This window comes from Spea bombifrons, chromosome 5, assembly GCF_027358695.1.
Source record: "Spea bombifrons isolate aSpeBom1 chromosome 5, aSpeBom1.2.pri, whole genome shotgun sequence".
NCBI lineage: Eukaryota > Metazoa > Chordata > Amphibia > Anura > Pelobatidae > Spea > Spea bombifrons.
In genome coordinates, this window is record NC_071091.1 from 77,174,498 (window position 1) to 77,197,105 (window position 22,608).

Below are 22,608 nucleotides of genomic sequence, written 5' to 3' on the forward strand. Positions count from 1 at the left end.
TAAATAACTTATAAGTTATTAAGCAGGTTTAAAAATAATCACCTAAAATATCTCTTATCATGTAAGTACATAAGGTACATGTTATTAGCAGCAACGGAGGGTATTAATATGCATCCCAGGATTGGTTGGAGAACTTGCGTAAATATAATTACCTTGATAGCTTGCCAATTAATTCATTGCTGTTCCATTGTGTTGTTATGGTATGCACAATTGTATGGATTTCAGGTGTAGACAGACAACTTTCAGACCAAGGTCATGTTTGACCAATTATACCATTTAGATAACAACATGTTGCCACATCTAGAACATCTAAAATCCTTTTCAGGTCGGGAACTGTTGGTCACGCAGCACTGGGCTTAAAACGAAGGTCCCATCATAGTGCAGATGGGATGTGGAGGCATCAGACATGCATTCTGGCCGAGAAGCTGCTCATCTCATTGAGGTCTGCGAGTGCCCCCCTGGTTATAGAGGACTTTCATGTCAGGTAGGTTGCATTTCCAAAAAGTAGAATTTTATTCTGCCGTTTCAAAAACAATGGATTTACCCTTTTCACCCCATTTTTTTCTTTCTTTAGGAGTGTGCACCTGGATACTATAGAGAGAAGCTCTCAGAAATCAGTATCTTAGGGTTACGTTTCCAAAACCCTCCCTGTGTCCCCTGTCAGTGCAGCAACCACAGCGAGATCTGTGATCCAGATACTGGCAGATGCATGGTATGTAACATTATACAGGATCTCAAAGCAGCCAGATATATTACATTTCAGTCTCATTTATGATAATGCATTCTACATTGTAATTACATTAATAACTAACATTAAAATAATGTTAGAATAAAATTAGGGTGAAAACTTGTCAATTTTAGGGTCCTTGAGAGATAATATATTTTCAGTATTTACATCGTATTTATATATTATTTCATATCTTAATATTGCCTCACATTGAAGGGGTCAGTCAACATTTACAATTGAAACAATATTTTCATTTATTCAAGTCTACCTATGTTATATATAAGTAAAATCAGGGGTATTTTGTATGATTCTGAATGTATGTGCAAAACTGTAACTCTGGACCATCTAGATAAATATTTTTCCATTTGTGGTTATGTCTGTTTGAGCATTTAAATATTAGTTTATATGATAGTAGATCAAGCCAGATGACTAAGGTGAATGTTATTGCATGTAATACCCACTGGCGTTGTACAATTTTATCCTACGACTCCCCCACCAGAGAGTTGGTTAATATTTTAATAATTTGCAATAATTTACTGTATAATCCCAATTTCCCATTCAATAAAAATAGTGTGACAAACCCTATAGCATGAGGGCCATACATGTCACTTTTAGGGGTCCTAAGCACAGTCCTCTAGGGCAATCAGAGTCAGGAACAGTAGCTTTGAACAAAACAGCGCTTTATTTTAACCGCTTAAACCCCAAAAACCAAATCATAAAAAGAAAACCTAGCTCCCAATTGGAGCCCTCTCTAACTTAACTATGCTGGTCCAGACTGACCAGCCTAATCACCCACTAACTCAACCTGCCAGCCAGACCCAGCTACGCCAGGCTCTGGAAAACCTCCCCCAGACAACACACAAAACGTCCAGGCAGGTATTGCCTCACTTGGCTCAGGGATTGTCTTCTTCAGGGCCTCTCCTTGCCCTGGGAGCACAGGGAACTTCCTCTCCCCCCAACAGTCTCTCTGAGTATCAGGCTCCAGGGGTTTTTAATGTCCAGCACCTGTGCCTTATGCCGGCCCCATAGGAATCCCGGACCGGATCCTGTGGACTTCTTGCCTCCTGGAAAACCTGGCATGGAATTTCCACAAAATGGGGGAAATGGAGCATTGGCCCACCCTGCTCTCCAATTGCTCCACCCCAGGGACCCATATGTATAATCTGCATAGCAGCTGTACCCAGATGCCATGCCAATCAACTCCCTGGGGCTCACAGTCTCACAATAGATACAGCCATTAGCGGGCCAACATGTTAATAAAATACCATAACTTTTCAAAATCCCATAGGCCCCTTCTTTGGAGCTAATATTTAGCTATGCTCACATGTCTAACACCGCATAGTGAACAAAAAAATCAATCTCCGAGTGCAAAAAAGTGTCTTTCATAAAAACATATGCCTTATAGCAATAGATAACATGCATCGACCAGTCTAAAAACCATACTGTCAGATTTCACCAATTTCCCTGATCATTACCTGAAAGTGGGTACATTGTTATAGAACCTCCTTGCTGCAGTATTAAGTGAAGGATTAGTGTATTACCAGCGACAACCAGTTATAGGCAATGCTGATTGTTGGTTTGCTGTCATGTTGCAGGACTGCCAAGATAATACAGCTGGTGACCACTGCCATCTATGTGCTCCTGGCTACTATGGGAAAGTAACTGGGTCAATTGCAGATTGCTCATTGTGTGCTTGTCCCAAGGGCAACAGCCAGAGGTAATTTTACATCTAAACACCTATTTTATGTTGAAATGTGTGTACAGTCTTCTTCCTTGTCTGCCATTACTCCACAAATCAGATATTTATGTTTTAATATTGCTTTTTTTAGAATCTTTTCTGATGGTGTCAGTTTCTAGTCCTCTTAGCATTAATGCTGGAATCAACATGATTTGGTATCATAAACCGCAATTATATTGTTGAGAAATAACCATAAGAAGGCATCTTGAAGCATCTGCAAATGAGCCAAAAATATATGCTTAACATCAATGTCCTACTTAGAAGCTTTTGTGAAAATGGGGTACTAAGTTGTACAGTGGAATACAGAGTTCAAGTGTCTGAATGACTACCTTTACGGTGGTATAGATCTGTCTGACCACTCCACCTCTGCATATAGATAGATGATGTCTGCGCATGACACCATATTCTGGCACTAAATATTCAGTTGCACGCGGAAGCATGACGGAGAAGTTCAGACCTCTTCCTTCTCCCAAAACAATGTGCTGTGTTGAGTAGATTGATCTCTTAAACCTCCTAGCTGGGGCTCAATAGGCCGTTTGAAGCTGGCATTCTTCTGAGGTCTCCTGTCCTTGGAAGCTGACTAGGGTAATATAGCTCTGATTACATGCTGTATTAGCAAATTAGAGAAATTAAGTATAAAAATATAAACATAGAGAAATAAAATCTGCTCTAATATGACAGTATGCAGTTCTGCGCTATAAATTGTGAGAAGAATTGTTAAACATTTTAAACTCCCTTTTACTGTTTATGTTCCTAGTTTTAGCCCCACGTGCGTCCTAGAAGGTATTAATGATTTCCGTTGTGATGCCTGTCTACCTGGATATGAAGGGCGATACTGTGAAAGGTAAGGACCATATGTGCTATTGAAAAGAGAGTATTACAGTCAGTTTTTACTCTTTTTTTGGGGGGCGAACATTGAAAACAACAAAGAAGACATACTTTTCTGTGTTTTCCCAATAGCTTATGCCATCTTCAGCAAAAGACCCTGTCATCTTTTGGACCAAAACCCTATCAATTTTCCTAAAGCTTGAGGCGAGCACTAAACTCAATGGCTCCTGTAAATGCTATTATCACTGAAGCCTATGAAACAAGCCAGGTTGTCGGTGTTGGCCAAGCTGTTGGGCTTCACAGAAACACTAGAAAAGTTGGACCAGTTCAGTTATTTAAAAGACGCTAAAATAAGAACTTGACATTTTCTTTAACAATAGCTACTTATGATGCAAGGGAGTTATGGTGCAAACATAAAGTATTTAATAATGTATTCTGTATATGTTTTGTAACATGTAGGTGTTCTCTTGGCTACTACGGAAATCCAAATGAGCCTGATGGCTTCTGCCAGAAATGTGACTGCAACCCAAGCGGCTCATTGAATAATGAATGTGATCGGCTAACCGGCCAGTGCATTTGCAAAACAGGAGTAACTGGCCGTCTTTGTGATACTTGTGAATTAAGACACATTCTTTTGGAAGAAGAATGTATATGTAAGTAACACACATCAGTACACTCTATACTGTGCCGATAACCTAGCTATTTTGTTAGTGGAAGAAAGGGACCTTTGACATAGGTATATAGAGTTGGGTGGACGGGGAATGACGCTGTGATAAGAGCAACTTATAAGTCAAAAGAACCAGTTCACACACATAGTCGAAAAAGTTTAATAATGCAAGGAAAGTGATGGATCAGAGGCACGAACAAGTACATTTCGGTACAATGGCCAATCTAAGCCAAAAATTAGGCGGTCACCCTTGCCACTAGTGGTGCACCTAATAAATCGCACTTCATGTGACCCAAACATAATAAGATATGAAACCGTTGAATATGTTTTATTTCATATTATAATTAGATACGGGTAAAGAGTGTCCTCGTTATTTAATGCTGTTTAACGATTCCTTCACCAACTCTTACTAGATGCTTCGTGCTCATTGTGTGGGATAACGTTATTAATGTGAGACGTTCAGGGAAACTTACCCAAGCCTGTTTCAGTGGTGTCCTGCGTGTGATAATACATAGTGACGGGCCAAGCTGCTACATAGTAGTGCTGCCCTTTGATTGGAAGTAAAGGGTTTTTTAGAACCTGTTGAGTCTATTATTGTAGGATCCATGCAACACTTCTTAATAGATATATCTTAACACCACTTCTTCAGTGCACCTTAATAAAATGATCTAATACTACTGGGGTATAAAGTACTCAAGCTGTTTCCTGCCTGTCCATGGCTTTGACCATTTATTTGTTCTTTTATTTCCAGCTTGTGATGATGATTGCACTGGAACATTACTTGATGATTTGGATAGTTTGCACCAGGCCATCTTCTCTTTTAATATGACCGGTATTGGTAGACCACCTCATCAAACTCTATTCAACTTGGAAAATGTGACAAAGCACTTTAAGGTATCTTACTCAAAACGTATAACACATATTTCAACCAGATATGGCGGTATTTGATTAGGTATTTATCTATCTATCATCTATCTATCTATCTACCTATCGCTTGCTTTCATCATGTTTCATCCATCCATCTGTAATATAGACTTATAAGAAAGTTATACTTTACTGTAAGAGTGGCAGATAAGTGGAACAGCCTCCCAGAAGAAATGGTAGATATATGTAGAATGTGGGTCTAGTTTAATTTTAATCAACAACATTAGATTGCAAATGAAATATTATAACATAGGCAGCTTAGTGAATAAGAACGTGTTTTAATAAATATTAATTATGTTACTTTAAGTTTCCCTCCATCCCTCCGTACAAATAATGTAGTTGCTCTCTGTAGACAAGTTGTGGCTGATACTGTCCAGATCGGGGAAAACTGGATAAAATCTAATAAAGGGTCTTTATGATGTTCTTGAAACTGTTCAAATTGGATCTGTAGATGAAGTTGCTGCTCTCTCCGTAATGTAATCAGGTCCCGGCTTAGAGCATGATGTTCGCCAATTACCAGAGGCAATTATATGCAAATATAATTTTAATACATATTTAAATATGCCTTAAAAGCCAAAAACGATGGTTGATAGGAGATTAAGATACAACAAACATTGAGGTTCATGGAAAGGGCTCACAGGATTTATTGAAAGGTTACGAGCACATAGCTGAAACGCAACAGCTCTTAAAGTCTAAATCAACAGCAATCACTTTATTTTGAGGTCTGCCCGGAAAAAAAAAAATAATACAAAGTGTTGAAAGTCACACATTAAATAAACTGAAAGTAAATAGCATCTATCTATCTATAAAATACCCTGTTCTTTGGCCATTTATACATTTCTGCATGTTTTAGGCTTGTATCTCTAGATTGTAAATTTGTTTGATCAGTGCCTTCCTCACCTGTTGTCTCTGTAAGTCAATTTGTTATGTTATATACTACTTGTTATGTCCTGTCCACCCATTGTACAGCGCTACGGAATTTGATGGCGCTATATAAAACAATAAATAATAATAATCCATGTATGTTCAGGCTGGAGAAGTACAGATTTGATTTGTATTCCTGTCCAAGGTCCATGAGCATTTATTATGGCATCTCTGGAATCTCTTATATTTCTCAGTCAGGTTAATGTCATCATTACATTTTTTAAATGTATTTGACTAAAAACACATATTCATTTATTTCATATGTACATACGGTATATTCCATCTGTTAGGTATATTCCCAAGTAAAGTTTACATTATTTTTATCTAGGTTTATGCAAGTAAAATGTGTAGTTTTAAGTCACGTTTCTCAATATTCTCAATAACTAGACAAATTTGGATTGTTTTTCAGGAGTCTGTGCCAATAAGAGTCAGCCCAATAATATCCCTGGACAAGACAATGGAGCAGCTCAGTTCTTTGTCTAAAGACACCCTCCAACTTGAGCAGCACGTGAGTACACGCCACAATCTGCAGATTGATTTTCCTACAGTGCCTCTTTTATTAAGATCGCCATAATATGAAGTTTGCTTTGTTATACCTTGGACAGCTTTAATTCTATTTACGTCTATTTCTTAATGTAAAATCTAGTAAGGCAAATATTAAAAAGTAGACCTCATATGTGTCCAATAAGGTCAATACATATAGTGCTACAAAAACGCAATTGCCCCCAATTTCTATTTTTGCATATTTGTCACCATTTTTTTTTTTTATTTTTTTTGATCATCCAAATAATTTTAATATTAGGCAAAGATAACGTGCAGTTCTTAAATGATCTTTTCATTTGTAGAAGGAAAAAAAATCTGACCCTTGCCCCCTTAGATACTAAACCAATTAACCAAATATAATAGATAATTGGGTTTAATTTCACTAGACACACACAGACATAATTACAATAAATACCTTTTCAGGGCACTGTAGTATTTCTTTTTTTTTGCTTTATGAAATTCGTATATCTATCCTGCGAGATCAATTAAAATTAGGTTAATTATGTAAAATATTTTATTACATACAGGTGCTTTGGAGCGTTTAAGATTCAGTGATATTATTAAATGGTTCAAAATGATCTATACATTGCTCATTGTTCTACAACTTAAATGTAATTTGTTTTGCATTTTAAAAAATCTAAATCATACATGTTTACTTTTCCCTAAGATGGAGCAGGTGATAGGTGATGGAGAAGCACTGAACAATGCCACCATCAGAACTCTGAATAAGACTCAAGAGTTAATCGGCTTTATTGACAAAATGCAAACGACTATTCAAGGTACATTTATTGCCATTTAAATGGGGTTATCCCCAACAGTTGTTGAACTACAGATACCTATCCAGCAATTATCTGGTTGTCAAAGATAGAAGTTGTTTGGCGATATAAGGGCAGTTCTTCCTTTTTGCGCGTACTTTATTAACTTTAAATAGTTATTTAAATCAACGCAGACTTTCTTCTAGTACTGAGGTTGATAGCATACATGGACAACTATAGGACTTCTAGCACCCATGGTAAATTAAGTGCTACATGTATACTTTCTTTGTAAAAAAAAACATACTGTATATACCGGCGTATAAGACGACTTTTTAACCCCAGAAAATCTTCTTAAAAGTGGGGGGTCGTCTTATACGCCGGGTACTAACTTAGAAACCCCTAAGAAATGCAACCACCGGGTACTTACCAAGCCGGAGGTTCCCACGAAGCCACCAATCTCTAGGGGAGGGGCGAGTGAAGAAGCCGCCTCCCCTGGGCCGGTCTTCAGGGCCGCGCCGAGGTAGGTGCAAGATCGTGATCTCCCCAACTAGCCCTGATCAGCAGGGCTGGTTGGGGAGATCACGACCTCCCTCTAACTAGCCCGACATTAGGGAGCTCGAGGTCTGGCACTTCAGACCTCGGCTTCCCTGCTCTCTAATCACTACGTGTCGGCTATTGATGCCGAGCCTGGGGATGACGTCATGTCCCGGCGCTCGGCATCAATTGCCGGCGCGTAGTGATGAGGGAGCAGGGAAGCCGAGGTCTGAAGTGCCAGACCTCGCGCTCCCACAACTGGATGGAAGAAAGAAGACAGAAGATAAGGTAAGAGATGGGGAGAAAGGGGTGTGAGTGCAGTGTATGTATGTTGGTGTGATATGGTCAGTGTATTTGTAAGCTGGTGTGTGTATATATACACACACACACACACACACACACGTGTCCTGATGAAAGTCTAATAAACAGACTGAAACGTTGATTAGAAAACTGCTGTTTCTGGAGTGATTATTTAAAGAAGTCCCTGGAGTGCCGGTAACGATTTTTTTGATATTATAAGATTTGCTGTTGCAGCTACTTGGCACCGGGCTAAAAAAGTGGTGATTGGTGTGCAATTGTTGATTTTGGACTTTGTATATATATATATATATATATATATATATATATATATTTATATATAATATATATACACACACACTGATGTATGTATGTATGTATATATATATATATATATATACATACGTGTGTGTGTATATATACATATACATATACATGTGTGTAAAGGCAGGGGTGTGTGGTGAGGGCAGTGTATAAATGTGTATGTATGGACAGGCATATGTGTAGATATATATATACACACACATATATATATATACACACACATATATATACACACACATATATATATATATATACACATATATATATATTATATATATGTGTGTGTGTGTGTGTGTGTGTAAGGGCAGTGCATGTATGTATATGTCAGCAAATCAACCAGCAAATCACCGGTAAGGTACATTGCTTGCCGTGATTGGCTGGTTGTTGTATGCTGGGTAGAGGGGTAGTCTTATACGGCGAGTATAGTCCAAACTCTATATTTGAACTGTAAAAGTTGGGGGTCGTCTTATACGCCCGGTCGTCTTATACGCCGGAATATACGGTATATATAGAGAGTGGCACCCCTACCAACTCAGCATACTAGACAGCTGCCTAATTTGACTATGTGGCCAGATCTGTCGTTTCTAGTGTTTGGGAGCTTTCTAAATGAGCTATTAACCTATCTTTCTTGCAGTATTGGTGGAAGTGGTCGAAAGCCTAAATGAGACGAGCATTGATACACAGCTCTCTGACAATTTGCAATTAAATTATGAGGATGATGTCTCCTTAATGCTCAGTTCTATGAGGTCGAAATATTTTAATGATCAAAGTCAAGATGCTACCAAAACCCTCAAGTAAGCGCTTTTATTTTCTTGTTTTTGCGAAATATATATATGTATGTGTGTATGTATATGTATGTGTGTATGTGTATATATATATATATATATATATATATATATATATATTAGTATACATGTTAGTACGTATACATTTTATATTATTATTATACGTACATATATTTGTTTTGTTTATTAGATGTTCACAGGGAAAAAAGGAATTGCTAAATCAAATATATCTATATAAATTAAAACACACTTTTAAAATGAGTTGCCCTTTTCCTTATTTTTTTATACCGCCTGTCACAAGAACACAAGAAGTTAGACTAAAGGTGAATTCTGCAGAGAGTACCAGACCCGAACCAATAGCGGTATTTACTTTTATCTGAGTAGTTTTTTTCCTTTTATGATTTATCAGAGTATCAGAAGGCTATCTACACAGAGTTGAGAAAGAATATGAGAAGCCACACCAAGATTTAACAAAGTTAAAAAATAGTCTTGAAAATGCCCTCGCACAACGTAACAACAAACTACTGGCAGCGGAGGATTTGCTGTATGTGGCATCTGCAAACACCAACAACACCAACGATCTGCTGGTCATTATACAAAGAAATCTGGCTGATTTGAGGGTAAGTGAGTTTCAGAATTTATGTTTGTAATTACCTATTAATGTGGTAAAACAATTGATCAAGGTTAAAAAAATACTTTTACGTTTGAAACATCTTTGCATCCCGGGGGAACTCTGCATTAGTCCTAGGGGCTGCAAGTATGAAAGTTGACCCATGGATAACTAAAAAAAATCATAAGGAACAATCAAAATAATTTTAGCGGAATGTATTTTTATTTATTTTCCCTTACAGACAAAAAAACACGACCTTCAGGAAAATAAGAACCGTTCTGTGTTGTTGATTGAGGAAGGTCTTGGGCTGGTGGATGATGCAGTTTTGCTTGCAGAGGACACCATTAATGCTACATCTGTATGTATCCAGGTGTCACTGAATCAATTGGACCATAGAGAGTCATTTAATGTGGATTTAATGTTGTAATGTTGTCCATAGGTTTTGGAGACCCACCAAGAGGAGCTTCTTCTTTGGAATTCTAAACTGAGACACCATGTAGATCGTCTGGTAATGCAGATGGCCAAAAGAGACGCACTTGACATGGTCTATAAGGCAGAAGATTATGCAGCTGAACTACACAAACTTTCTGCTTCTCTAAATAGGTAAACATAGCAGTGTTAATACCAAAATGTAGTTATTAATTCATCCAGTTCAGTCATATTCATATAAGTCAGCATTGCCATCTACCTTGGTTTTGTCACGGTATTAAGTTAAATGGAAGTCAAATCTAAATTGCTACAAGCTGGGTAGTAGAAGAAGATGTGATTATTTTATTAAAACAAATGCATAAGCAGAACAACACATCTGCTATTTAAAGCTGTAAACCTTAGTTGTAGCATTTGATGATGTGATTTTTTTAACTCATTTTGCTACAAAATCTTTTCAGCAAAAACATCATATTTTAAAGGGACAATATAATAATATATCTTTTTTTGTGTGTTCCCAGTTCTCTTTTAGATGTAAGGAATGCCTCTTTGAATGCCACCAGTGCGATCCATTCTCACACAGATATCAAAAATATGATTGAGCAATCAGAGGTTCTTGCAGAACAGTGTAACCACACAGTTACAGGAGTCCTGGCAATGGTAAGGTCTTCAAAGAGCGGCAGGTGCATAGGTCTAAAGAACATGGAATGGTAAAAAGATTACTGTTAGTGTTATCAATCCACAATGACATTTTAATAGACAATTGTATTAACACTCTTAATAGACTTGTATCCTAATGACATCCATATGCTAAAAAATATACAAAATTTAGGTTACGGTACACCTTCTATAGCCAAAACTCTCCAGTACAGTATCAAAGATTAAGCACATTTTATTAGAACGTGGGTTTTTATTTTTCAGATTATTATATTAACTAGATTGATTAATGTTTATTGGAAATAATGTCACTAGTAATGTCCACTCACTGTTACTTAAGATCAGTAAGAATTGCTAGTTCATTTTTAGGTTGTATAATTTTCATCAGTTAACCCTATGAACTATATGATATGGCGCCTAAGGTTTTAGACCTAAAAAGTAAGCACTAATGTATAGTTTAGTTAACTGGCAAAAAAACCCAACTAATCCATAGTGTCTGATAAGTAGTGGCTTCCCTGGCCAGGTACCCCTGTAATAAATTAGCCCAGAAAATGTGTCTTACAATGACAGAAATCATACACGAAACCTAGAGAAGAACTATAGAATGCATCTGGTCACAAACAAAATTCTCCTTAAAGTAAAATAATAACTTAGATCTCCAGTGTTATGTGAAAGCATCAACATCCCATCACTTTCCAGACCTCTATTTGCTTAGTGTTAGAATATATTTTGTCCTTCACATCACAACAATGCAAAAAGCTTATTGGATCTCAGGTTTATGGACCCCCAAACATGTAGATAACTTTTTGAAAAAGGACCATATCCTAGAACTCATTTTGTTCTAAATGCAACATTTTATATTGGGACTGTTTCTGCTGTGCTTAGTTTTAAGTAGTTATCCAATGCCTACATCATAGTGTTGCCTATAACCAGTTTTTTTTAATTGTCCATTTGATTTGTCCTTATAGCGTTCATATTAAAATATGTATGGTGCCAACAAATGGCATCCTTGACCAAATATTAAGATATAATGCAGTTATTTTCTTTAATAGCACTTGATAAATGTGTAAATGACAGACAATATATACCACCTGACTTGAGCTTAATTCCCCAACCTACCTTACTGACCATGGTTAACATTTTATCACTGCAGGTATAGCACTGAAACTACAACTTTTACTCTAAGAACACAAACAAACACAAATCATTTTTGACTTATTACATCATTTAAAAAATCTGATAACGATATGTTTTCTTTTAAAAGGTTTCAGGGGCAAATGGATCTTTACAAGTTGCACCAAAAAATTCTATGAAGTTCAGCACACAACTTCTGAATGAGGCCAAAAATTTAAGTCTTAGCACGGAAGGTAAGGGTCTGGGAACTTTGATAGTTTCGTACCATATTATACTATATTTTTGTCAGTACCATAGCTTTACATGACTTTAGGAGTATTAGCTACTTTTATAGACCCCAATGATAGACATTCTTATTTGATCCAATAAAAGAATGGTTATATGAGGACGCATGCCACACTCCTATACCTCTGCAGTGTCCAGCTTCGTGTGTCCAGCTGGCAGCCAGATCTACGACAGTAAAGGTAAGTGACCAGCGCCATCTGGCACTGGCCCACAAGGCATTTACCCGGTTTGCCAGTTGGCCAGTCCAGGCCTGCATACAAATAGATTACTGTTTATTTCAGTGATTCTGTGTCATTTTGGATGTTTTAAACAAAAAAATGGAAGCTGAAAGGTTACGTGGCATCCGCACTGTAATCAAATGACACTTCAGTATGACAACGTGAAGTTACCATCATCAGACAGAGCAGAAACACCTACTGAGAAAAATAAAAATCCAATTTCTTATGCCCGACACTTGTTTGTCATTGACAGTTCTTCCTTTCAGATATTTAAATTGGTAATCTTCTCAAACTCTTTTGTTCGTTCCCATAGGTCTTGTGTCTGATTTGAACGATCTGAAAACAAAAGCAGATACAATACAAAAACGCACTCATGCATTTACACGTCAAATAAGTGAACAGCTTCTGGCTCTGAGAAATTTACCAAATGGTAAGTAGCATTAAGGCGTATTCATTTACTTCTAGCTGTACCTACAAATTGTACTTCCACTAATAAAAATGTGCATCTTTGATGGAAATGCAGACAAAAGAGTCTTTGTACAGGTGCACAATAGAAACACATAAATGATTTGCTTCGGTTTAATTCCTGACCATCTCAGCATAATCCTCTGTTCATTCCAAATGGGCATTAACAAAACAAAGCTGAATTTTATCCTAGTGTAAAAGGTATCTTCTTTACCTATAAAACAAAACTTTTTTTCAGTTTTTATAGCAAGAATCTATTAGTGTCTGCTTTTTGGTTGCCTATGTTCCTGGAAAAAACATATACAGTATTAAATAATTATTTCTTGGGCATATTCATTAGAGTAGGTGGAACACTGCATTTAAAAGGGAGGTTCCGCAAGTTCTCAGACATTATATATATTTGAAAAGACTCTAAAAGAAGAAATGTATGGTTTTGTGATGACAACGTAATGAATACAGTAATGATGACATCACGCTTATGTCATTAATGAGACATTGCTAAGCTTCAGAAACTGAAAATGTGATGAGACTGCCAAAAAAAAAAAGAAAGGTCTCCTAAGATTTATTTGCTAAACATATTGCTGGAACAGAAGCTTTAATTATTGATTCAGTTCAGACATACAATGCCTAGACTTCCTCCTGAGAGCGAGGCCTGCTTACCTGTTAATGGCTGTTCAGTGTGATTTTCTGACAAAATAAGTCATTAAATGCTGTGAATATTTTTCGATACACACTAAAAGGCTGTAACCGTGCTCCTAACAAAAATGTGTCCTTCTTTTGCCTTTTGAAATGTTGAGAAGCATAATTTCTGAAATAACCTCTGAGCTTCCAAGCCCATGCTTTTATTTCTTGCAAAACAATAACTGCGTATCCACATCCCCAACAGGGCAGGAGCCCAGGGGCGGGCTGGGCCGGGGGGCAATTGCCCCCCAGGCCGCCCGAAATCTAATCTAAACGGCCGCTGGGTGCTGATGCCGCCGGCCGGCGCTACTTTAATACTTTTTTTTTTTTAAATTTAATATGGCAAGCCGGATCGGCTATTAAATGAAAAAAAAAGTATTAAAGCAGCGCCGGCCGGCGGCATCAGCACCCAGCGGCCGTATGCAACGGCCGCCAAGTGATGGGAGCAGCGTGAGGGGTGAAAGCTCCGCCCCCTCGCACTCACCTTTCACCCCTCACGCTGCTCCCATCACTATGCGGCCATCAGATTGTTGGAAATCGAATTTAAATGGACGCTGGGTGCTGATGCTGCCAGCCGGCGCTACTTTAATACTTTATTTATTTATTTTTAATATGGCAAGCCGATCCGGTGTATTAAATAAATAAAAAAAAAAAGGATTAAAGTAGCTCTGGCCGGTGGCATCAGCACCCAGCGGCTGTTTAGATCAGTTTTCCAGCAGTCTGATGGCCGCATAGTGATGGGAGCAGCGTGAGGGGTGAAAGGTGAGTGCGAGGGGGCGGAGCCACTTCACTTGACTTGCCCCCCAGGCCTTAGGCTGCCGGCCCTCCCCTGCAGGAGCCACATTAATGTCTGTGAGTAATTTAGTGTGGGGTTAGTATTAAAATCTAGTCTGCATTCATTCCTCATAAGAATAATCCTCATTGGGATTTTGTGTCCTAAATTGAGAACCACCCCTTAATTCAGGTTTCAATAACAGCCTCTTTATATGTACTTTTTCTTAGAAATGTTTTCCCTTTTCTCAATTTTTCAACTTCACTTTTCAAAGCGAAAAAGTTCATAATTTGCTTTATCTACCCTGGAACAGATACCAGTGAGAAACTACAAGATGCTAAAGAGCTTGCCTTGTCTGCCAATGTCAGTGCAGCTGGCACTTTAAACCATATCACGAACTTCAACCAAAAGGTGTTAACTGCGTCCTCTGCGCTGTCCAAAGTCAATGACACGCTGCGGAAAACCAACGAGCTTCTAGCGGACTCATCCAAGACGAGTATGTTTCCTGCATTAATGCACTCGCCGATACTTTTCTGCAAAAATATAGGGTGCACGGAATACTTTGGCATAGAATGTACAATCGTTGTGGAAGAGGTTTAATATGCTGTTCATTTTTTTTATCTGCTCTGTAAAGCCCGAGCAAGAGCCAAAGCAGAGCTTGGCCAGGCTTATTGAGTCATCTCAAACTCTGGAGACAAGCAGACTAAACTGACCAAATATCTCTTATCTACTGTCAAATTCTAAATTTCCTGAAATAAGGGACCCCATTTTCAGCTTGACTACCAGCTCATGGTCTCCCCCCCCCGAAGAGCTGTCACAACTGCTGTGAACCAGAAGCGTACACACCACAGTTCTTCAGCCTGATAGAGCCTTCAGCCTTCAGCCTCAAGAGGTTGAGCCCCAAAATAAGAAGACAGGGACTTTGGTGATCAAAATAGTGTGGAGGTGTATAATATATAATATATATAGGAAGAGTCATATGTAGCACTTGCTGGAGGTACAGAATACCTGTCTACTTAATGCCTCAGGTAGGTACTCAGGACAGGTACCACAGAATGCCAGGTCAGATAGTAGCCAGCGCTGGGTATGTTATAATAAACAAGTAGTCAGAAAAAGCCAAGGTTGGTACACAGCGCAGGTAGTCGGGATAGCTGGGTTTGGGACGCAGATAATGTCAGCAAGGTACAAAATCGCAAGCCAGAGAGTCAACAGAACTTTCTGGAGCAGATTCTCCTGATACGTGTAACAGGAACACAATAGGGTGCTTCTTAATAGCAGTTCCGGGTTTTTAAATCCATCGCAGGGATGCCTCTTGTTGCGCGGCACAGGTTGGCCCTCTAGTGCGCATCACAAATTTGCCTGCAGCCCGATGGGACTGCACTGCAGACGGCTGTCGGGTAGGCACTGGCAGAACTGGCTAGCTGCCGCTTGGTTGCCGGTAGTAGGACTTTTCTTCGTGACAAAGGCCATGCTAAGAACACACAACGCGCCCGAGTATTAGGTTCACCTATGTTAATGTTTTTATGTATACTGTATGTGCAAGCTCCTAAATATGTTGTGTTTCACCAGCGGTAACAGCGGAAAGCAGAATTAAAGAAGTGGAAACACAGGCCAACATTTTATTGGATAGACTGAAACCCTTGAAATTGCTTGAGGAAAACCTAAGCAGAAATCTATCTGAAATTAAAGAGCTTATTAGTCAGGCCCGTAAACAGGCCGCATCGGTAAGTGTGATAAAAGTGTTACGGAAAAAAGAGAGTTTCAACTATTACCTTTTACTGATGACTTCTTAGTCAGCCATAGATAGTATAAGGCATATTTAGAATAATGATCTCAGTACCATAAAAACAACCCCTTTCGATGGTTAAAAGAGGCGCTATTTTTAATAGAATCAGTTACCATACAAGTGGAAGCGGATTTCCAAGAAAAACACATATCTAAAAACATATCATATTTTTTAAACCCAAACATTTCTTTGCAACAAAAATTGGATTTATAGATGAATTATTTCAATATTGGTTCTGGTCCACTTTCCATTTCACTGATTGAGGATACTGTTCCCTTGCGTACCATAGACAGCTCACTACAGATAACTGCCTTTTAGTTTATCTAAGAGAGACAGCAGTACCACTTTAAGGAGAGAGACCCTGACATAAAATAAGTTTGATAAGTAGCTGTGGTGTTGGCATGGCCTGTTAATAGTCTATATAATTTAGCTATAAAGCACTCTACAGCACATAGCACTGAACGAGCAATTGTTTTTCGATATTAATAATAAATTGTTTTCTATTTTTTCAGATTAAAGTGGCTGTTTCAGCCGACAGAGATTGTGTACGCTCTTACCACCCAGAGCTCTATTCTACACATTTCAGCACTCTAACTCTTAATGTTAAGACCGGCGAGCCGGACAACCTGCTTTTCTACCTGGGCAGCAGCACGAAAGTGAGTGACTTTAATGTTTCATGCATTTGTTGACAAAAAGCCATTTCAATGCCAGATGTATCATGCAGTAAAGAGAAATTTGAAGAACATTTACTAAGAAAAGATCGTGTCCCTCTACAGTCATACAGTCAGGTTTAAAGTGCAAATTTGCCCTTGTGGAGAAACTTGCAATGTCTGGCCCTTCTTGCATTGGGATACTTCTAAGCTTCAGACTCCATTATGTGCCATAGATACTCAAATCAACGTTTCCAAGAAATGTTCGACTATCAATAACTTGGGGGCTAAAAGTTTCCTACGAGTTGTTCTCCCATTGAGTTGAGTCTTTATTCAGTTCTGTATGAGTTGTGCATTCACCTGGCGTTTACCTGGACACTGAACATGAAAGCGGCTACAAAAGTTTTGAAGTCATTTTGATCTACAGTATGCAACTAAAGTAATCGTATATATGAACATACAGAAGACAGATATTCCAGGGAATTATTACACAGTGAAAAGGATTTTATTATTAATAAAACTTCTAGTCATAATGTTAATGAAATTACAGCATTTGAAAAATGGGGCTTTATTAGCACATTGATCATTTATTTTGTTTTTTTGCAGGCTGACTTCATGGCGGTAGAAATGCTGAAAGGCAAGGTTTCCTTCCTTTGGGACCTGGGCGCAGGATCTGTAAGGCTCGAAGAACCTGATATCCAGATAAACAATAACAAGTGGCATAAAATACACGCAACAAGGTAAAGCTTATTTAGATGTGACCAGTAAAACATATGGCAATTGTACAGATTTTTAATGATTTGTTCTTTAGTGTGACGATTTCTACAAGAGTTCATTTACTGTACTTACTGACCACCAAAAAATATCTTCAAACTTGAACCCCACATTTTCCACTCTATACTTTGATTTAATTCCTTTGTGTTCTGGTACTTTATCTTTTATCAAAAAGTAATTTCGCTGAGACGTAAATTAATATAGTTGACCTTCTCTGATAAATAAATTCAGTACCAATTACTGAGATGTTCCTTCCAGGTTGAAAAAAACACTTTATAACATTTTATACAGGATCAGTGTATGTATGCGTTTAGTTAGATAGACACAAAGACAACAAAAACTAATTAGTTGAGAGAGTTGGTTATACAAATATGATATTGTAGTATCATTAGCTATAACATCCATGGTTCATCTTCACAGGTTTGGTAAATCAGGTTCATTGACTGTGGAAGAAATTGGCACTTCTCAGAAGCCCACAGCCAAAATGTCATCTTCACCTGGTACATCATCCATACTCCACATCGATAACTCAACATTGATGTTTGTTGGGGGAATAGGAGGACAATTACAGGTATATTTCCCAGATGAAATGCATTTTTTGAGCATGAACTTATTTGTTACCTATAATAATTGTAGACATGGTTAAACCTACAATATAGAAAAAAAAAATGATTAATCATATTATAGACTCAAGCTCCATAATTTGGTCTTCTTGCACCGTTGTTGCTGTATCATTGTGAAACAGAAGTGTTTATATATATATATATATATATATATATATATATATATACCGTATTGGCTCGAATATAGGCCGCACCGGCACCGGCACCGGAAGTTGCATACGCGTATTGCGTAGATGTCCCCCGCCGGCCCCGCAAGACACCCGGGAGTCTGCTCCGGTAAGTCGAGGAGGGGGGGGGCAGAGGAGGACAGTGGCAGCATATCTCGGGGGGGGGGAGGACAGTGGTAGCGTATCTCGGGGGGGGGAGGACAGTGGTAGCATATCTCTGTGGGGGGGGGACAGTGGTAGCGTATCTCGGGGGGGGGGAGGAGGACAGTGGTAGCATATCTCGGGGAGGGAGGACAGTGGTAGCGTATCTCGGGGGGGGAGGGAGGACAGTGGTAGCATATCTCGGGGGGGAGGACAGTGGTAGCGTATCTCGGGGGGGGGAGGACAGTGGTAGCGTATCTCGGGGGGGGGGCAGTGGTAGCGTATCTCGGGGGGGAGGAGGAGGACAGTGGTAGCATATCTCGGGGAGGGAGGACAGTGGTAGCGTATCTCGGGGGGGGGAGGACAGTGGTAGCATATCTCGGGGAGGGGGGACAGAGTGGCAGCATTTTTTTTTTTTTTGGTGCTTTTTTAAAGAAAAAAACTTTTTCTTTAAAAACGCACCAGACTTTTAGGGTGCGGCCTATATACGGGGGCGGCCTATATCCGAGCCAATACGGTATATATATATATATATATATATATATATATATATATACATATATATTTTTATATTTAGGAAAACCATCTTATAGGTGTACAGAAACCTGGAGCAACCCAAACCCTCCTCTGGTTCACACTCCTTCTCCCTTCCTCATGGATATTAAGCATATCAGTAGATATAGCTTGGCATGTAGACACTGGCTTAAGCCAAAATCAGTATCTTTGTGACATTGTAACCTAGGATGCATTTAAGATGTCTGAGCAGAGTCAAAGAGAAGTATGCTAGAACACAGTCCAAAAACATGTTTGTTCAACAGGCATTTGACAGACCTTTGATGTCCTCTACCTAAAATATGTATGCATTATTCCATAGGTAGTATGTAGGGCTTGCCTGATGTTATCACACTTAGATACAGACCTGTAGGCTGCCTAAAGACATCAGGAGAGGTTCTGCTTTCCGATATAGTTAGGAAAATATATTTTTAAAATAACATTAAAACGTGTATAAACAAATCCCATGGCTAATTATCAGTGTATTTTTCTTTCCTAGAAATCAACAGCAGTCAAGACCACAGATTTTAAAGGTTGCATGGGCGAGGCGTTCCTTAATGGGCACTCCATTGGTTTATGGAACTATGTTGAGAGAGAGGGCAAATGTGGTGGATGCTATGGAAGGTATTATTTAGCTTCCTAAAAGTATTAATGCTATTTCTATATTGTTGCCATGCTACCTTTTACTAATGTATGTTTTGTAAGCTCACTTATCTTCTTTAGAGAAGCTCTTCTGCCCCCCCCCTAATTAATAAAATAAAATATATTTGGTTTATTTAATATTTTGTCAACAAAATAAATATGTAAAATGCAAAAATTGACATCTAAACCTATAATGGGTATTCAGATAGAAGCCAGACATACTATTATTAAACCAAAAGTGGCTGCAGGAGGATATTCTGTTTCTTTTCATGTTCAGCCCATCATTACTGTTAGAGGCACAGTTTCACACCAAAATAGAAAACATTTAAATATATGGAAAATTATAAGAAAAGTGTTTTCTACTTGTTTTTACACGTCTGGAAATTTAAATGATGCTGGAATTCCTGCAGGAAGCAGAGAGCGTGATTTTATAGATTTTTTTTTTTTTTTTTTTTGGTTTTATCTTTTTATGGAAAATTGTACTCGCCTCTAACACAGATACCAGCTTTAATCACTAAAAATGGACACATTGATTCTATTTTTATTTTTTCCTACAGAGCATGGCTAAAACATATTTTATTACTTTCTCATAAAAAGTGGGTACGCTTTAGGAATGTGTTAAAATATGCAAATGTGTAAATTGTTTTAGTTTACAAGGAATATTTTTCCTAGCTATGTATTTTAATGCTAAGTCCTAAATAACTATTAGTAATCACTTCTTATTTATTTTCAAAGATTTTTTTTAAACACGTGCTGATTTTTCCCTTTGTGCAGTTCTTGGAGAAGCAATAACCAATTCCAATGTAGAATCACACATCTGCCATTAGCCATGACATATGTATATAACGGATAATCTTCCTAAAATGGGGGTCCAGCATGCGTTACAATGTAGAATTATGTAGATTTTCACATGCTACCCACAATTGAAAATCAGATACATGAAATCGGTTATTGAACTGTTCTATGAGTACATACTGCAAGGTAGCAGTACTCAGCCACAAGTAAAATGTATATATATATGTCCTGCAAATTAATGGGTGATGGGACACCCCTAAATATTACAAATGTCAATTATATGAATGTAGGATTCATCCCTTCGTAACACCACTGTTTGTGAGTGAGTAGTTATGACACGTTCATACCAGCAGGTGGCAATATTACAATTTATATTGACCAGCAAGAGCGTTATAAGGCGTAAAACTTCTGCAGGGATCTAAGTTCTTGGTGTATTCCAAATGTTAGTTATGTAGTTGTTTGCATTAATAAGTTCTACATAATGCCAGATAGTTACATAGTTACTCCTATAAAAGCATAAACCGTGGACACGCTCCATGCTTGTCATAGTCGTTTGCAATGAGTATAGCTATAGTAAGTCAACAGGTATACAGCTGGCCGGTGCCAGCTGTCGCCAGTCACTTACCTTAACTGCCACTTGCATGCCAGATCTGGCCTTTTAATGTGCAGATGCACCATGAGAGAGTGTAAGAGTGTAGCCTGCATCTGCATACATACGTCACTTATGGGCTGCTGGCCTTAAAGTGCCTGTGTCTGGCCCAATTCAACTCCCCGGTAGAGCCCTGCTAATAATTACACTTGATTTTAACATGGAGATGAGTAAATGTTGTTACCCCTTGTTAAATCATATACCGGTATTAAACTTGCCTAATTGTGATATATCCACCTGCAATGCTATTCTTAATCATATACTAGTTATCTCAATGGCACTTGTAGTGCCAGCATTTGTCCACCACGATATGGCTTGACTGAAATTTTCCCTTTTGTATTTGTAGCCCACGAGAAGAAGAAACTGCTTTCCATTTTGACGGCAGTGGATATTCTATTGTAGAGAAGACGCTTCGTTCCACTTCATCTCAGATAGTTATCCATTTCCGAACATTCGCTCCAAATGGCCTTCTTTTGTATCTTGCTTCCAATGGAACAGTAAGACCTTGCCCTTTAGTTATTTTCATTTCTTTCCAGCTATTGTTTTCTACGTTCTAAAAGTTAATCATTTAAAAATGAAAACACATGTTTTTTTGCTAATCCCTTGCTTTTTGGTGCTTGGCTTTTGGTCCAGCTGTTTACTTGTTGATGAACCCAAGCCTTAAAGCAATACCCAGATGATGTTTAGAATAAGTCAAGGTTCGCTTTTTTAAACTAATTTATTTAACTGGTAGACACATTGGTGAAATAAGTTTAACATCCTAGTGTTTAGCTGCTCAGTATGGTTCAACAAAGTTGATCAAACTTCGTTCTTGTTTTATCAGCGAGATTATTTATCTATGGAAATGGTGGACGGTAAACTGAGAGTATCTGTCGAATTGGGATCAGGACCTCTGATACTGATGACAGATGGACGCTATAATGATGGAGCATGGCATAAAGTAGCCTTCCAGCGCAACAGGAAGCAAGGTACGGCTGAAGCTCACACACACAAACCAGTCAAGTGTCTGTCGTGGCCATCCTTGACACTTTTTTAAAAGTTTTTGGGCCTCTAAGAACTTGTTGTAGATCATTTCAACTAGTGAAGTATTTGAAGTTTCGTTTTAAGACCGATGTGTTCTCTTGTGACAAAGGTATACTGGCTGTGATGGATTCCTACAACTCAACCCAGAGAGAAACCAAGCAAGGAGAAGCTCCAGGCGTTGCTTCAGACCTTAACCGGTCAGATAAGGATCCTATTTATATTGGTGGACTTCCCAGATCCAGGAGTGTTAGGTATTACGTCTAGTTATAATTTTCTTTGTAGATTTTTGGACGAACATAAACTGCATTAGTAAATAAAACATCTGTTTGAAAACAAGAAGAAATGATTTGATCCCAGGCTGATCTTCCAAAGGATGAATCTTGCAGTAAAGCTAAATTAAATGTTTTAATGATGGCTCCCCTTAGAAGAGATGTGTGTTTAAATGCAACTCAACTACACAATTTTTATGAAAATGTTTACTTCAAGCCAACGAAGATTATTCAAACTTAGTA

At 38.3% G+C, this 22,608-nt stretch overlaps 1 protein-coding gene across 1 annotated transcript in view; it reads left to right on the forward strand.

Moving 5' to 3' along the window:
• Positions 1–22,608, forward strand: part of LOC128497713 (laminin subunit alpha-1-like) — a 39,487-nt gene that overhangs the window by 6,362 nt on the left and 10,517 nt on the right. Inside the window, exons 4-27 of the mRNA XM_053467873.1 lie at positions 380–484; positions 575–712; positions 2,323–2,444; positions 3,223–3,309; positions 3,753–3,946; positions 4,712–4,854; positions 6,218–6,316; positions 7,019–7,130; positions 8,896–9,055; positions 9,456–9,666; positions 9,898–10,014; positions 10,096–10,259; positions 10,604–10,742; positions 12,004–12,106; positions 12,690–12,806; positions 14,608–14,790; positions 15,864–16,018; positions 16,593–16,736; positions 17,337–17,470; positions 17,925–18,075; positions 19,487–19,611; positions 21,420–21,570; positions 21,897–22,041; positions 22,206–22,347. Coding sequence (XP_053323848.1) covers positions 380–484; positions 575–712; positions 2,323–2,444; positions 3,223–3,309; positions 3,753–3,946; positions 4,712–4,854; positions 6,218–6,316; positions 7,019–7,130; positions 8,896–9,055; positions 9,456–9,666; positions 9,898–10,014; positions 10,096–10,259; positions 10,604–10,742; positions 12,004–12,106; positions 12,690–12,806; positions 14,608–14,790; positions 15,864–16,018; positions 16,593–16,736; positions 17,337–17,470; positions 17,925–18,075; positions 19,487–19,611; positions 21,420–21,570; positions 21,897–22,041; positions 22,206–22,347 — 3,341 coding nt within the window. The remainder of the gene's footprint in view (positions 1–379; positions 485–574; positions 713–2,322; positions 2,445–3,222; positions 3,310–3,752; positions 3,947–4,711; positions 4,855–6,217; positions 6,317–7,018; positions 7,131–8,895; positions 9,056–9,455; positions 9,667–9,897; positions 10,015–10,095; positions 10,260–10,603; positions 10,743–12,003; positions 12,107–12,689; positions 12,807–14,607; positions 14,791–15,863; positions 16,019–16,592; positions 16,737–17,336; positions 17,471–17,924; positions 18,076–19,486; positions 19,612–21,419; positions 21,571–21,896; positions 22,042–22,205; positions 22,348–22,608) is intronic.